The 15,604-nt window shown below is 38.2% G+C and overlaps 1 protein-coding gene across 1 annotated transcript; it reads right to left on the bottom strand.

Annotated features, from left to right (window-relative positions):
• Window positions 1-3,672: 3,672 nt before the first annotated feature.
• On the bottom strand, window positions 3,673-4,816 carry LOC307187250 (short transmembrane mitochondrial protein 1). Its single transcript, XM_079923055.1, has one exon. The coding sequence runs from the start codon at window positions 4,764-4,766 to the stop codon at window positions 4,623-4,625; it is 144 nt and encodes a 47-aa protein (XP_079779181.1). The 5' UTR covers window positions 4,767-4,816; the 3' UTR covers window positions 3,673-4,622.
• Between the last annotated feature and the right edge of the window lie 10,788 nt (window positions 4,817-15,604).

Genomic DNA, 15,604 nt, shown 5'->3' on the forward strand with positions numbered 1-15,604 from the left:
GGGGCATGGGTTCGAGCCCTGGTCCTGGAAGATCCTACATGCCTTGGAGCAACTAAGCACATGCGCCACAACTACTGAACCTGCACTCTAGAGCCCGTGAGCCACAACTACTGAAGCCCGCATGCCTAGGGCCCAGTCACTGCAACTACTGAGTCTGTGTGCTGCAACTACTGAAGCCCGCGCACCTAGAACCCATGCTCCATAACAAGAGTAGCCACCATGATGAAAAGCCCACACACTAAAACAAAGAGTAGTCCCCGCTCGCTGCAACTAGAGAAAGCCCGCACGCCGTGACAAAGACCCAACACAGCCAAAATAAATAAATAAAAGTAAACAATAAATGATCAACAAATTAGTTCTGAATATCTAAATATAGTCCAACAGTTTCTTACAGGCTTTAGTTATATTTTTTGTTCTGTAAGTGACTTTTATTTAGAATATTTTTTAATCTAACAAAGTTAACATCAAAAAAGAAAACATTAATGGTCAGATGAATGCACTTTTTCTTCTGTATCTTGAACCATTTCAAATAATGGCTATGTTTTTATAACGTGAAATGTGTATCTATTTGTCCCCTTCTGTTGAAAACACAAGTTTACCCCAAGACCAAAAAAAGAAAAAATGAAGGAAAGAAAAAGTGAATGCTGAGGGCCCTTGGGTTGAGCTACATCAAAAATCCTCGACTTTCACCTGTAGATCTTATCTCCGCTCTCTCTCTCTGCCCCAGGAAGCCGACCTATATCAAGATTCCATGACTTCTGTCTGCTAGTTGGCTCCTACCAATAGAAAGCTGTGCAGCAGAGGTAAAGAGGCAGAAGAATGAAACTAGTGTATTTATTCCTCTAAATCTCTCCTTACAAGGTCACCTTAAGCTGGCCGTATCCTCAGTCCAGAGGTCAATACCCCATTCGTGGTGACACCCTACACAACTTATTCCTTCCGAACTAAAGAAACCATTCCCTCTCCTGTTTCTTTAGACCTGGGGGCTGATGACATCTTGGTTGCTACTGAGCTCTAGGTCAATGCACCATTCCTCAAGTTCCCCCTTCCTGCAGCTTTGTAAATAGTCACTTTGTAAACAAACTCTCCTTGAATTTCCTATTCTAAATGTGCTGTTAGGGCTTCCCTGGTAGCGCAGTGGTTAGGAATCTGCCTGCCAACACAGGGGACACGGGTTCAAGCCCTGGTCTGGGAAGATCCCACATGCCACAGAGCAACTAAGCCTGTGCGCCACAACTACTGAGCCCACGTGCCACCACTACTGAAGCCCGCGCGCCTAGAGCCCGTGCTTGGCAACGAGAAGCCACCGCAATGAGAAGCCCACACACACCGCGACAAAAAGTAGCCCCCGTTCGTTGCAACTAGAGAAAGCCTGCGCGCAGCAATGAAGACCCAACACAGCCAAAAATAATAAAATAAAATTGTTTTTAATGTTCTGTTCATATTAAGATCCAGACTAACAATAGTCACATTTTATTTGTATAATACTTTTTAAATTAATATAAACAAAGTGAAGTACTAGATGAATGTAAATAGTATGCACGATCACCAGAAGAAGCCAAAAGGAACTTCAGCTAGAAGCAATTAATCAAGAGATTTCTAAACAAACACAATTTCCTCTCTGAGACGAATTATAGTAAGATCTATTAATATAATTCTTTCACCTCCACAAAACATATTTTTGCTAGTTCATATCTCTTTTAAAGATTTTTCCCACTTCTTTAAATTAATACATGCATTATTCCACCTTCTTCCATCCACAAGCCCATTTCCAAGAAGCAGCTATTCTACCCCTATATCATTTTTGCTTGATTTTTTCTTCCATATCTTTTAATAATATGCTTCTCATTCTATTTCCTCATTTATAAATTTTACATATAACCTAATTTATTATAAGTGAGGAATGAGCTGGCTCACCACCAACCCCCTGCCAACCAGTTGTTATATTTCTATTTTGAGTTCCTCATATAGTTACTTTGTATACTTAGTAAAATACTAACATCTCTGTTCTTTATTTCTACAGCTGTGGACAGTATATTGTATAGCAGTAAACCAAATGCATACTTTGGCCAAATACCAATGCAAACCCAAATGTGTCATATCCATAATTTTTCTTCCCACTTTTTAAGAAGATATTAATGACCATAGTTTTCATCTCAGCATCACTCTGTTCTTTTCTCCTGCAATTTCTATCATCTGTGTAATAACTTTTGCAATGTCAAGCTCAATAGTAGATACATATGATTAATTCTTCGATGCTTTATCTGTAAGTTGGTGTAAAGGATGAAAGTCAATAAGAGTATTAAGAACGTAAATGTACTTCTCTGCTGATCCAAGCAGTCTAGATTGATTATTGTGATATATTTTTCACAGTTTTCTAATTGTAGTGATTTTTCTTTGCCTTTATGCCAGCACCAGTTGATATAAAATAATAGGTGTTCTATTGAATCCCCCTTTCTCCTGCTGCCTCAGTGTAAACTGGCTGAACTCCAGGCCTGCTGCATAACTGTAGTTCAGCGGTTTCCCTTCACTGTTCTTCTAGAGACAAGTTGGCTCCACTATTTCAAGGATGCCAAGATTTTTTATGTCTTAATTTTCTTCCCCTTTTGGATATAATCCAACCTCAAATAACCTCCCTTTCAAGGGTGCAGGAAATTTTCTATGACTCTTAAGACATTATTCATTAGAAGTTTAAAGCTCTTTCTTCACTGTCTTCCAACATTCAACATTGTTGATGGAAAATATGATCCCAGACTTGTCATGTTTCTGTAGGTCACATTTTTTTTCTCAAGAAAAATTTGAGAGTCTTCTCTTTACCCTTTGTAATTTGAATTTTCACAGTGATGTGTCTGGGGATGTTCTTCATTCATTGTACTGAGAACTCAGTGCTGTCTTTAACTATTTCTAGCACTAAGAAATTACCTTGTATTTTTTATTTGACAGTGTTCTCCATTCCATTCTCTTTGTCCTTTTTTTCTGGAATTCCAGGTCTCGGATTTTTTTTCTGTCTCTTAAATTATGTATCTTTTTTAGCTTCGTTCTACTTTCTGTTTAATTTCTTACCTTTATCTCCCAGAGTTTCTATTAAATTTTTTCTAGCAGTATTTTGGTACCCTCAGGGTCAGTGCCTCGGACAACTCCCTTGGAAGCAATATCACAGAGGATACCAAGGACATTGGCATGGTGAGGGCAACAGACACCAACCTAGTGTGAGAGAGAAGAGGGAACGGGAGTGGATAAAATGAACGAATCCCACAGACCTCTGAAGTAACCATGTAAAGTATGTGAATAAGGAAGGAAACCAAATTTAATGGGCATTTATTAAATTATTTGCCCAGCACTGTTATCCTGGATTTCTTCATTAACATTCCTGCCCCCCTACACACACACACACACACACACACACACACACACACACACACACACATACACACACACACACACATACACACACACACACCCCAACATGACTGTGGCTACAGTAAGCTGCCATGTCCTGGAGCTTGGCTTCATCACTGTTGTCCTCACCTCATTGGTTCAAGGTGGATATCTGAGCCAAAATTAGTTCATCAATCCCTTCTTCAAGGACTTTTTTTTAGCAAACTTTTTATTTTAGACTAGTTGTAGATTTACAGAAAAGTTATGAAGATAGTATATCCCTATACCCTCTTTCCCCTATTTCAACATCCTACATTAGTATGGTACATTTTTTGCAATTAATGAACCCTTATGGTACATTATATTAATATTTTCCTTATATTTTATGACCCTGACAGGTTTTTTGGGGGTTTTTTTGGGTTTTTTTATAATTTAAATACATTTTTAATGTAAAAAGACATAAAATTTCCTTTATAGACAACTTCTCATTTATCTACCATGTAATGTCAAATGTGCCTGTAATCCCATAAAATAAGTATGATTCTTATGAGAGAACAGAGCCAGATCAAATGCATCATTAGGAAAAAACATGCATACTAGACTATGAATTCTACTGAGAACAAAGGCCATTACTTTAAATACTTTTCAATTCCCCAGTTCCTGATGGGGTTCTCAGAACAGAGTTTCTTGGTTAATGAATAGCAAATTGATTTATTGGTTAAATTAGCAACTATGGAGCTTCCTGACAACAACATAAAATTAGTGGATAACTCACCAGAAACTGGCTTCTAGATTTTCATTTTAATTACTACTTTGAAACAACATAATTTAGTACCAAAGGTTTAAACACCCAATATAATTTCTAGACTATGAAATCAGCATTATTTATATCTCATCAGCTATACAAAACTCATCATTTTTTCTTTTGAAAACGGTAGTAGAAATCCCAAAGAATAAGGGAGAGACTACTAATTAAAGGTCATGTTTACTAATCTAGCACCATAATTCCATTCTCAGGACCTCCCAAGTGGCTGGAAGGAGGAAGGGAAGAAGTGAGGATGTTGGAAAAGTAAGGGCTGTTCTTAACTTGTGGCCCCATTTGTGCTATAAGGTAATGCAGGGTCTAGCAAAGAAGAAAATTGCTGAGGCTGGAGATGAAAACAAAAGCTTTTGGTTCAGATGGTAAAGGAGGCCCTCAAGAACAGTAGATTCAGTTTATCCAGGAGGCAGTGCTGGAGTTGGCCTCATGAACTAGGGGGTTTCTTCTTGGCATCCACGTCCTTTTTAATTTCTTCAAGTTTTTTAGCCAGGTTTGGTATGTCATAGTTCTGAGCCAGATACATTCCCACCACGTTGCCAAGAGTAAATCCAAGCAGGAACTGGAGCATAATGTTGGTAAGGAAGACTCGTAGGTCAGCTGCAGCTCCGTGGGCACCCTGACAGTTTTAAAATCAGATATTATGTAAAATGTCCCTCAGTTGAAATTTATCTGATATTTTTCTAATGATTAGACTAGAGTTGCTGGTTTTGAGGAGAAAGACTACAGAGGTAAACTGTCATTCTCATTACAAAATATCAAGAGTCCTTACTATCAACATGACTTACCACTGTTGTTAACCTTTTTTAAAATTATTTATTTATTTATTTATTTTTGGTTGCTTTGGGTCTTCGTTGCTCCACCGGGCTTTTCTCTAGTTGCAGCAAGCGGGGGCTACTCTTTGTTGCGGTGCGCAGGCTTCTCATTGTGGTGGCTTCTCTTGTTGCGGAGCACAGGGTCTAGGCACGCGGGCTTTGGTAGTCGTGGCATGGGGGCTCAGTAGTTGTGGGTCGTGGGCTCTACAGTGCAGGCTCTGTAGTTGTGGCACACAGGCTTAGTTGCTCCCAGCATGTGGGATCGTCCTGGACCAGGGATTGAACCCATGTCCCCAGCATTGGCAGGCAGATTCTTAACCACTGCACCACCAGGGAAGTCCCACTGTTGTTAATCTTAATCACCTGGTTGAGGTAGTATTTGTCTGTTTTCCCCACTGTAAAGTTACTCTTTTTCTCCCTTTTCATATTGTAGTATTTGGAAGTCACTATGTGAAACCCATACTTAAGAAGTAGAAAGTTATTTTCCATCTACTTAAGGACACAGTATCTACATCAATTATTTGGAATTTTTCTGCATGGGAGATTTGTCTTTTTTCCTTATTTATTTATTTAATCATTATATTAGCATGAGTTCATAGATATTTATTTTACACGTTGAGTTTTAATTCAATACCACTTTTTTGGCTGCTCGAATTTGTCTAGTTTTGACCATTGGCAGCTCTTGGCCCAGGGATTTTTGACCTGATTATAAGAGACTTTCTGGCTGGCTGAGCATATTTTATGTGAAACTTGAAATTTGTTGGAAGCCAAACTTTTTCTGTCAGATTACAAAAGTGATGAAATCAAGTATGCAAAGAGAAAGGAAAGAATTAAGCAAATGTAGCTTAAAAAGCCAAAAAAGAGCTCAAAGCATATAGTTTTTTGCCCTCACTTCTTTTGTTAGACCTACATCCTGAGATCCTGGTTTCCCAGCCTGAGATTTTGTGTGCCTCCAGTTTCCGCAAACAAAATCATCTTTTTTTTTTTTTTTTAATTTGATCTATTTCTTTGAAGAGTTAAAACAACTGCAGGAAGGTACTGCATTATTCAGGTGAGGGCACAGGTGATGAAATTTTGAGAAATAGGTATTAATGTGATCCCTTTGATAACTAAAGACCCAGAGTTCAGTTGCACTTCCCTCAGTTCCTATCCTATTCTGCCATCCACAGTCTGTCCTGGAGGCCTCTGATGATGATGACTGCTACAAACACGCTTAGCTCTGCCCACCCTCAGAATCAATAAGGTCCAGACCAGGTGGTACATCAGGAGTCCATTGCTTCTAAATTGAATTTAGAGCCCCTGGAGTCTAAATAAGCCCTTGCCAGAAGCTTCCAAGCTAACATGGAAAACCAGCACTGATCAAAGGACTCATAGCATGGGTCCCTCTCTCCTGGACATCTCAGGAAAACTGATGCTGATGGAATTGGTCTGATGTAATCCGAGACTGCATCTCCACTTAGGTCTCCATCTCCTGGTCTGCCAACACCTCTTCTGCTGCTCTGGTCAGTTTTACTGGTAATATTCCTACTACCTCCACTTTATCTCCTCCCACTCAATCCAACTTCTTCTTTTCTGTAATATATTTGGTCCCATTTTCTTCAATCTTTAGTGGAAAGTCCCAAAATATCACATTGGTCCTGGGTGTTCGCATATTATACTCTATATTATGATGACAGGATAAGATTTGAAAAGAAATTTCATTCTATTTTAACAAACTTTTAAGGTAGATATTATTCCTATCTCACAAACTAGGAAACGGTCATTCAGAGAGATTTGTTGACTTGTCTGACACAATATATAGTGAAGCTGGCGTTCAACCAAGGTCTTTGGATTCCAAGAATAGTGCTCATTCCACAATACCACACTGCATGCATTAACATGTTACTGTGTTAAACTGAAATCTTATACTTTGGTTGAAGGGAAGATATAGTGACCTTATATGATAGCCTTCTTAGCATAGCCAAGAAAACCATCAGATCTGCAGGTATTACCAACACAGCATCCATCTAGGTCATCATTTTACAGAAATGTTGAGAGCAAATTCTTCCTTTCACAAATATTTTGTAGTAGGTATGAGAAAGTTAAAGGAGCAATCTGCCTTGTTATTTTTAATAATGTAATAACAACTGAAAACATGATTCCAACTTTATCTTCTTTAGATAAACTATAATTCAAAACACTGTTAGGTATTTTAGGAGTTGGATTGGATTTTGTTTTTAACTGGAAGTTAAAAGCCAGCTCCATCTAAAAGTTATATTAAGGGCTTTAGTACAAACTTGTCTGGACTGGGAGATTTACTAAAGGCCATTTATTTAATAGTTATGCATATTTCAAATAAAGTTGCTGAATTAGAGTTCCATTGCTGTTCCAACAATTTCAGTGGTTTAAAACCATACAAATGTATTATCTTACAGTTCTGGAGATCAGGAATCTGACCTGGGTCTCAACAACCTAAAATCAGATGCTGTGTTCCTTTCTGGAGTCTCTAGGAAAGGATCCATTTCCAAGGTAATTCAGGTTTTTAGCAGAATTCAGCTCCCTGTAGTTGTAGGACTGACATCTTCATGTCCTTTCTAGCTGTCTGCTGAGAGCCCTTTCCTGCATTCCTTTGCTCTCAGCCCCCTTCCTCCATCTTCAAAACCACCAGTGGTGGGTGGAGTCCTTCCCAGTCTTCAAATCTCTCCTCCTTCTGTCTTGTCTCTCCGACCCAGTCTGGAAATGTTCTCCACTTTTATATACTCATTAGATTAGACTGAGTCTCCACAGGTGATCCAGGACAATCTCCTCATTTCAAAGCCTATTCCTTTCATCGCATCAGCAAAGATTCTTTGGCCATGTAAGGTAACATATTCACAGGTTCCAGGCATTAAGGCATGAGCCTGTTTGGGGGCCATTACTCTGCCTACCACAGCTGTACTATCACTGTAACTTTCAACCACATAGACTTTTTAACTCCTCACATTTATTTGCTGTATTAAAATAAACAAAAAGTTTTTAACTTTTTTCTTCATTCTGAAGTGTTTCTTAATTCCCCCCCAAAAAATGTATGCTGTGTACATAAAATTTAAGAAGTGAATTTATACAAGAATTTCATTCATATTAAATTTTCTAAAAATTTTCATGAACAACACATTTGATAAGTTCTGTTTGCCTTCTTTTCATTTCTTCATACAACCCTCCACTGACTTAATTTGATTTCAGAGGGATTCAGGGCTGCTTTCTCTCTTCTTGAATGTTGAAATTATGCTGTCACAGCAGTAGACTTCCTGAGGAATAAGAATCACTTGTGCTCTTCTCTATATGAGGAAATTAAAACTGTAAATTTTACAATACCAGAGATTATTCCATCTTTGAACAATGACTAGTTAGCTTTCAGTAATGTTACCTCACTCCTACTCAACCTTAATAAAACATATAAAATACTGCTTAACTAACAATAATTGATTTTTCCATTAATCAGTTACCCAGAAAATGCATTATATAACTCTCTACTTCTTTTCTTTGTCAATACTTAGCAACTTAGCTCCTATAGTAGAAAGGTGGGAAGAAACTAAAGGTACAATTGAAAATCAGTTGGTATTATTGTAATTCTCTAGTAGCTCTGGTAAAGGACGGATATTATGTTGCAATTCTAATATGTGGGTTAAATGAAACATCTTTTTCTTTTCTTGCTTTGTCTTCAACTATCTTCCCCACGATCTTATGCACAAATAGCTTCAAATATCATGTCGATGCAGGTGACTCTAAAATCTGTACTGCCAGGCAGTCGAATGGCCCATTCTCCCCTTCCTAAAAGCTGTATTTGAACACTTATTAACTCAAACTCAAAACATCAGAAACGTTAGTCATCGATTTTACTCTCATTATAATTACTGTACTTAGAGAGTTGAAGAGGGAGAGAACAAAGAAGGCTGGACAAGAACTCTTTGGTAGAATGTCTGAGAAATTCACAGAGATGAGGAATTTGCTCACATAGTATCGGAAAGTGAACCAGTTCCCTACAGCAGTGCTGACTTCTACACACAACTCAAGGAGAAAGAGAACTGAAATGAGGTCACTGGTAAATTAGCAAATGGCTCTTCTAAAGGTAGCGACAACTCATCCTCCTGGAATAATATATGAGGACTATTTGGGGAAAGATGGAAAGAATGGGGTGAAAAACAGGGAATGCAGCCAGAGTGATGGATTGATGTCCTCAAGATATAAATCTGATCATGTCTCCACCTTCCATCTCTTGAGACAGGGCTAGTTCACCATGCAGGCTACTGCCCTTGGAGTCTTCCACGTCTTATAGAAACATGGAACAACGCCTTTGTTCTTGATAATGTTTGATGAGTTCCTTGTACACCAGCAAGCTCTTTAGGCCTGCAGCAGTGGAGACAGTGCCAGAGAGTCCAGGCATTAGCCAATGGCATGGAGACTGCCGCACTAGAGTGCAGCACGCAGAGCTGGTCTGCCTGTGAGCTCTCTAGGGAGGAAGACACACACAGCCAGCTTCATGGCTTCTACTCCCCCTGGTGCTGGCATCAGATCCAGGCAGGGGAAAGGAGATACGGATAAGTAGTAAGTTAGCCACCACATGCAAAGGTCTTAAAGTTCAGAGAACCTAGGGAATCAACTATTCTAGCGATGCATTGCACAATGCCTCCTTAATCATCCTGGAATTTCTCATTCCACTCTATCTGTTTGTATTTACCTATTGCTATCTAGTAAATGATCCCCAAATTTAATGGCTTAAACCAACAAGCATTTATTATCCCAGTTTCTGTGGGTCAGAACTTAGTTATGTGATTCTGGCACAGAGTCTCTCATGAGGTTGCAATCAAGATGTCAGCCAGAACTACAGTGGTCTGAAGGCTTGACTGGAGCTGGTTCACTTCCAAGCTCACTCATCACTCATACAGCTATTGGCCAGAAGCTTCAATTCTTTGTCATATGATACTTTCCACAGAGCATAGAGTAAGTGAGCTGAGAGAAAGAGCAACCACAAAAAAAAAAGTAAAATATATTTTGTGACTCTCACAACCTCTGGGAAGGCCAAAGCATCAATCTTAGGAATTCCACAGGCAAAAACAGCACCCAAACCAGTAGGACTGCCCCACTGGTGATCTCTCAGATGGCATTACTGGATACAGATACTGCAGTTCAAGCCACTGATACCAAACACTAAAAACCAGAATTTCCACCACAGATTTCCCTAAAAGCCACATGCCACCATTTCCCTTAACAGGAAAGAGTGGATTCTGTATGGCACACAATCCTCAAGGTCAATTCTTCCATGTCAGAATGTGAAGCACCTCATTGGTGAAGCCAGTGCCTATGCCCCAAGTGCAAAAGGAAACTGGGAAAATTCATTTCTGATTCCTATCTTGGGGAATATTACCCCCCAATATAATATGGAAAATTTCCCAAACTAAAATAGGGTACTCTAATGATGCTGACAAAAACAAAGCCTAAAAGGGTGTACTCCACTTAGTTTCCCAAAATCAACAAATACCCTCTTCTATACTTAATCTTGCAAACAGCAACAAACATAATTCTTTTTTTTTTTTTTTTTTTGCGGTACTCGGGCCTCTCACTGTTGTGGCCTCTCCCGTTGCGAAGCACAGGCTCCGGACGCGCAGGCTCAGCGGCCATGGCTCACGGGCCTAGCCGCTCCAGGCATGTGGGATCTTCCCAGACCGGGGCACGAACCCGTGTCCCCTGCATCGGCAGGCGGACTCTCAACCACTGCGCCACCAGGGAAGCCCGATAATTCTTAACATAATACCACTATCTTTCCTATAATTGAAAATGAAGGTATCTCCTTAACAAGGAATCAATTTTATAATTTCACCACATAAATATATACCATATGTATATATTTATATGTGTGTGTGTCTATATATATATATATATATATATATATATATATATATATATATATATATAAAATATCTGTGGTCTATGGATATTACCTTTAGATCTATATCATGATAATGTCCCCATCATGACATTCTATAATCAGTGGACTAATTTGTAAAGTTACACACTACCAGAACAGCCTATATAAAATAGTAGAATATTTGTTGGAAAAATAAAATAACTAAGAGAGCAATGATAGAAACAGAAATAGATAACACATTTCTACAACTGGTCATAAAGCTATGGTTGACAAGGTAAGACTTACTTCCTCCACAGCATCTTCCATGCTCCTTTGTTCTAAGCCAGCATCTGGGGAAATAACCCAAACTTTATTCCTACTGGGTTGCAGTCCTTGGTGCCAGAGCATATGGGATTACTGCCATCTAATATGCATCTTTACCACTTGACATGATAGGGAGCAAAGTGACCTCCCGGGCTCAAGACATTTGTCTCACCCACTCCCAATATAGCAGCAGCCCTGGTACTTTTCTTTTCTTTTTTTAACATCTTTCTTGGAATATAATTGCTTTACAATGGTGTGTTACGTTCTGGTTTATAACAAAGTGAATCAGCTATACATATACATATATCCCCATATCTCTTCCCTCTTGCGTCTCGCTCCAGCACTCCCTATCCCACCACACCAGGTGGTCACAACGCACTGACCTGATTTCCCTGTGCTATGCAGCTGCTTCCCACTAGCTATCTATTTTACATTTGGTAGTGTATATATGTCCATGCCTCTCTCTCACTTCGTCCCACCCTACACTTCCCCCTCCCCGTGTCCTCAAGTCCATTCTCTAGGTCTGCGACTTTATTCCTGTCCTGCTGCTAGGTTCTTCAGAACCTTCTTTTTTTTTTTTTTTAGATTCCATATATATGTGTTAGCATACCGTATTTCTTTTTCTCTTTCTGACTTAGTTCACTCTGTATGACAGTCTCTAGGTCCATCCATCTCACTACAAATAACTCAATTTCATTTCTTTTTTATGGCTGAGTAATATTCCACTGTATCTATGTGCCACATCTTCTCTATCCATTCGTCTGTCAATGGACACTTAGGTTGCTTCCATATCCTGGCTATTGTAAATAGAGCTGCAATAAATATTGTGGTACATGACTCTTTTTGAATTATGGTTTTCTCAGGGTATATGCCCAGTAGTGAGATTGCTGGGTCATATGGTAGTTCTATTTTTAGTTTTTTAAGGAACCTCCATACTGTTCTCCATACTGGCTGTGTCAATTTACATTCCCACCAACAGTGCAAGAGTGTTCCCTTTTCTCCACACCCTCTCCAGCATTTATTATTTGCAGATTTTTTGATGATGGCCATTCTGACAGGTGTGAGGTGATACTTCATTGTACTTTTGATTTGCATTTCTCTAATGATTAGTGATGTTGAGCATTCTTCACGTGTTTGTTGGCAATCTGTATATCTTCTTTGTAGAAATGTCTATTTAGGTCTTCTGCCCATTTTTGGACTGGGTTGTTTGTTTATTTGATATTGAGTTGCATGAGCTGATTGCAAATTTTGGAGGATAATCCTTTGTCAGTTGCTTCATTTGCAAATATTTTCTCCCATTCTGAGGGTTGTCTTTTCGTCTTGTTTATGGTTTCCTTTGCTGTGCAAAAGCTTTTAAGTTTCATTAGGTTCCATTTGTTTTTGTTTTTATTTCCATTTCTCTAGGAGGTGGGTCCAAAAGGATATTGTTGTGATTTATGACACAGAGTGTTCTGCCTATGTTTTCCTCTAAGAGTTTGATAGTGTCTGGCCCTACATTTAGGTCTTTAATCCATTCTGAGTTTACTTTTGTGTATGTTGTTAGGGAGTGTTCTAATTTCATTCTTTTACTTGTAGCTGTCCAGCTTTACTAGCACTACTTATTGAAGAGGCTGTCTTTTCTCCATTGTATATTCTTCCCGCCTTTATCAAAAATAAGGTGAGCATATGTGTGTGGGTTTATATCTGGGCTTTCTTTCCTGTTCCATTGATCTACATTTCTGTTTTTGTGTCAGTACCATACTCTCTTGATTACTGTAGCTTTGTAGTATAGTCTGAAGTCAGGAAGCCTGATTCCTACAGCTCGATTTTTCTTTCTCAAGATTGCTTTGGCTATTCGAGGTCTTCTCTGTTTCCATACAAATCGTGGAATTTTTGTTCTAGTTGTGTGAAAAATGCCATTGGTAGTTTCATAGGGCTTGCTTTTAATCTATAGATTGCTTTGGGTAGTATAGTCATTTTCACAATGTTGATTCTTCCAATCCAAAAACATGGTATATCTCTCCATCTGTTTCTGTCATCTTTAATTTCTTTCATCAGTGTCTTATAGTGTTCTGCATACAGGTCTTTTGTCTCCTTAGGTAGGTTTATTCCTAGGTATTTTATGCTTTTTGTTGCAATGGTAAATGGGAGTGTTTCCTAAATTACTCTTTCAGATTTTTCATCATTAGTGTATAGGAATGCAAGAGATTTATGTGTATTAATTTTGTATCCTGCTACTTTACCAAATTCATTGATTAGCTCTCATAGTTTTCTGGTAGCATCTTTAGGATTCTCTATGTATAGGAACATGTCATCTGCAAACAGTGACAGCTTTACTTCTTCTTTTCTGATTTGGGTTCATTTCTTTTTCTTCTCTGATTGCTGTGGCTAAAACTTGCAAAACTATATTGAATAGTAGTGGTGAGAGTGGAAAGTCTTCTCTTGTTCCTGATCTTAGTGGAAATGGTTTCAGTTTTTCACCATTGAGAATGATGTTTGCTCTGGGTTTGTCATATATGGCCTTTATTATGTTGAGATAAGTTCCCTCCATGCCTACTTTCTGGAGGGTTTTTATCACAAATGGGTGTTGAAATTTGTCAAAAGCTTTTTCTGCATCTGTTGAGATGATCATATGGTTTTTATTCTTCAGTTTGTTAATATGGCATATCACATTGATTGATTTGCACATATTGAAGAATCCTTGCATTTCTGGGACAAACCCCACTTGATCATGGTGTATGATCCTTTTAATGTGCTGTTGGATTCTGTTTGCTAATATTTTGTTGAGGATTTTTGCATCCATGTTCATCAGTGATATTGGCCTGTAGTTTTCTTTCTTTGTGACATCTTTATCTGGTTTTGGTATCAGGGTGATGGTGGCCTCGTAGAATGAGTTTGGGAGTGTTCCTCCCTCTGCTATATTCTGGAAGAGTTTCAGAAGGATAGATGTTAGCTCTTCTCTAATTGTTTGATAGAATTCACCTGTGAAGCTATCTGGTCCTGGGCTTTTGTTTGTTGGAAGATTTTTAATCACAGTTTCAATTTCTGTGTTTGTGATTGGTGTGTTTATATTTTCTATTTCTTCCTGGTTCAGTCTCAGAAGGTTGTGCTTTTCTAAGAATTTGTCCATTTCTTCCAGGTTGTCCATTTTATTGGCGCAAAGTTGCTTGCAGTAATCTCTCATGATCCTTTGTATTTCTGCAGTGTCAGTTGTTACTTCTCCTTTTCCATTTCTAATTCTATTGCTCTGAATCTTTTCCCTATTTTCTTGATGAGTCTGGCTAATGGTTTATCAATTTTGTCTACCTTTTCAAAGAACCAGTTTTGAATTTTATTGATCTTTGTTATTGTTTCCTTCATTTCTTTTCCATTTATTCCTGATCTTGTCTTTATGATTTCTTTCCTTCTGCTAACTTTGGGCTTATTTTATTCTTATTTCTCTAATTGCTTTCACTGTAAGTTTAGGTTGTTTATTTGAGATGATTCTTGTTTCTTAAGGTAGGATTGTATTGCTATAAACTTCCCTCTTAGAACTGCTTTTGCTGCATCCCATAGGTTTTGGGTCATTGTGTTTTCATTGTCATTTGTTTCTAGGTATTTTTTGATATCCTCTTTGGTTTCTTCAGTGATCTCTTGCTTATTAAGTAGTGTATTGTTTAGCCTCCATATGTTTGTATTTTTTACAGATTTTTTCCTTTAATTGATATCTAGTCTCATAGCATTGTGGTTGGAACAGATACTTGATATGATTTCAATTTTCTTAATTTTAGCTAGACTTGATATGTGACCCAAGATATGATCTATCTTGGAGAATGTTCCATGAGCACTTGAGAGGAGAGTGTATTCCATTGTTTTTGGAAGGAATGTCCTATAAATATCAATTAATTCCATTTTGTTTAATTTATCATTTAAAGCTTGTGTTTCCTTATTTATTTTCATTTTGGATGATCTGTCCATTGGTGAAAGTGGGGTGTTAAAGTCCCCAAGTATCATTGTGTTACTGTCGATTTCCCTTTTTATGGCTGTTCACATTTACCTTATGTATTGAGGTGCTCCTATGTTGGGTGCATAAATATTTACAATTGTTAAATCTTCTTCTTGGATTGATCCCTTGATCATTATTTAGTATCCTTCTTTGTCTCTTGTAATAGTCTTTATTTTAAAGTCTATTTTGTCTGATATGAGAATTTCTACTCCAGCTCTCTTGATTTCCATTTGTATGGAATATCTTTTTCCATCCCCCCACTTTAAGTCTGTATTTGTCCCTAGGTGTCAAGTGTGTCTCTTGTAGACAGCATATATATGGGTCTTGGTTTTGTATCCATTCATCCAGTCTGTGTCTTTTGGTTGGAGCATTTAATCCATGTACATTTAAGGTAATTATTGATACGTATGCTCCTATTACCATTTTCTTAATAGTTTTGGGTT

This window comes from Stenella coeruleoalba (genome assembly GCF_951394435.1).
Source record: "Stenella coeruleoalba genome assembly, chromosome: 5".
Taxonomy (NCBI): domain Eukaryota; kingdom Metazoa; phylum Chordata; class Mammalia; order Artiodactyla; family Delphinidae; genus Stenella; species Stenella coeruleoalba.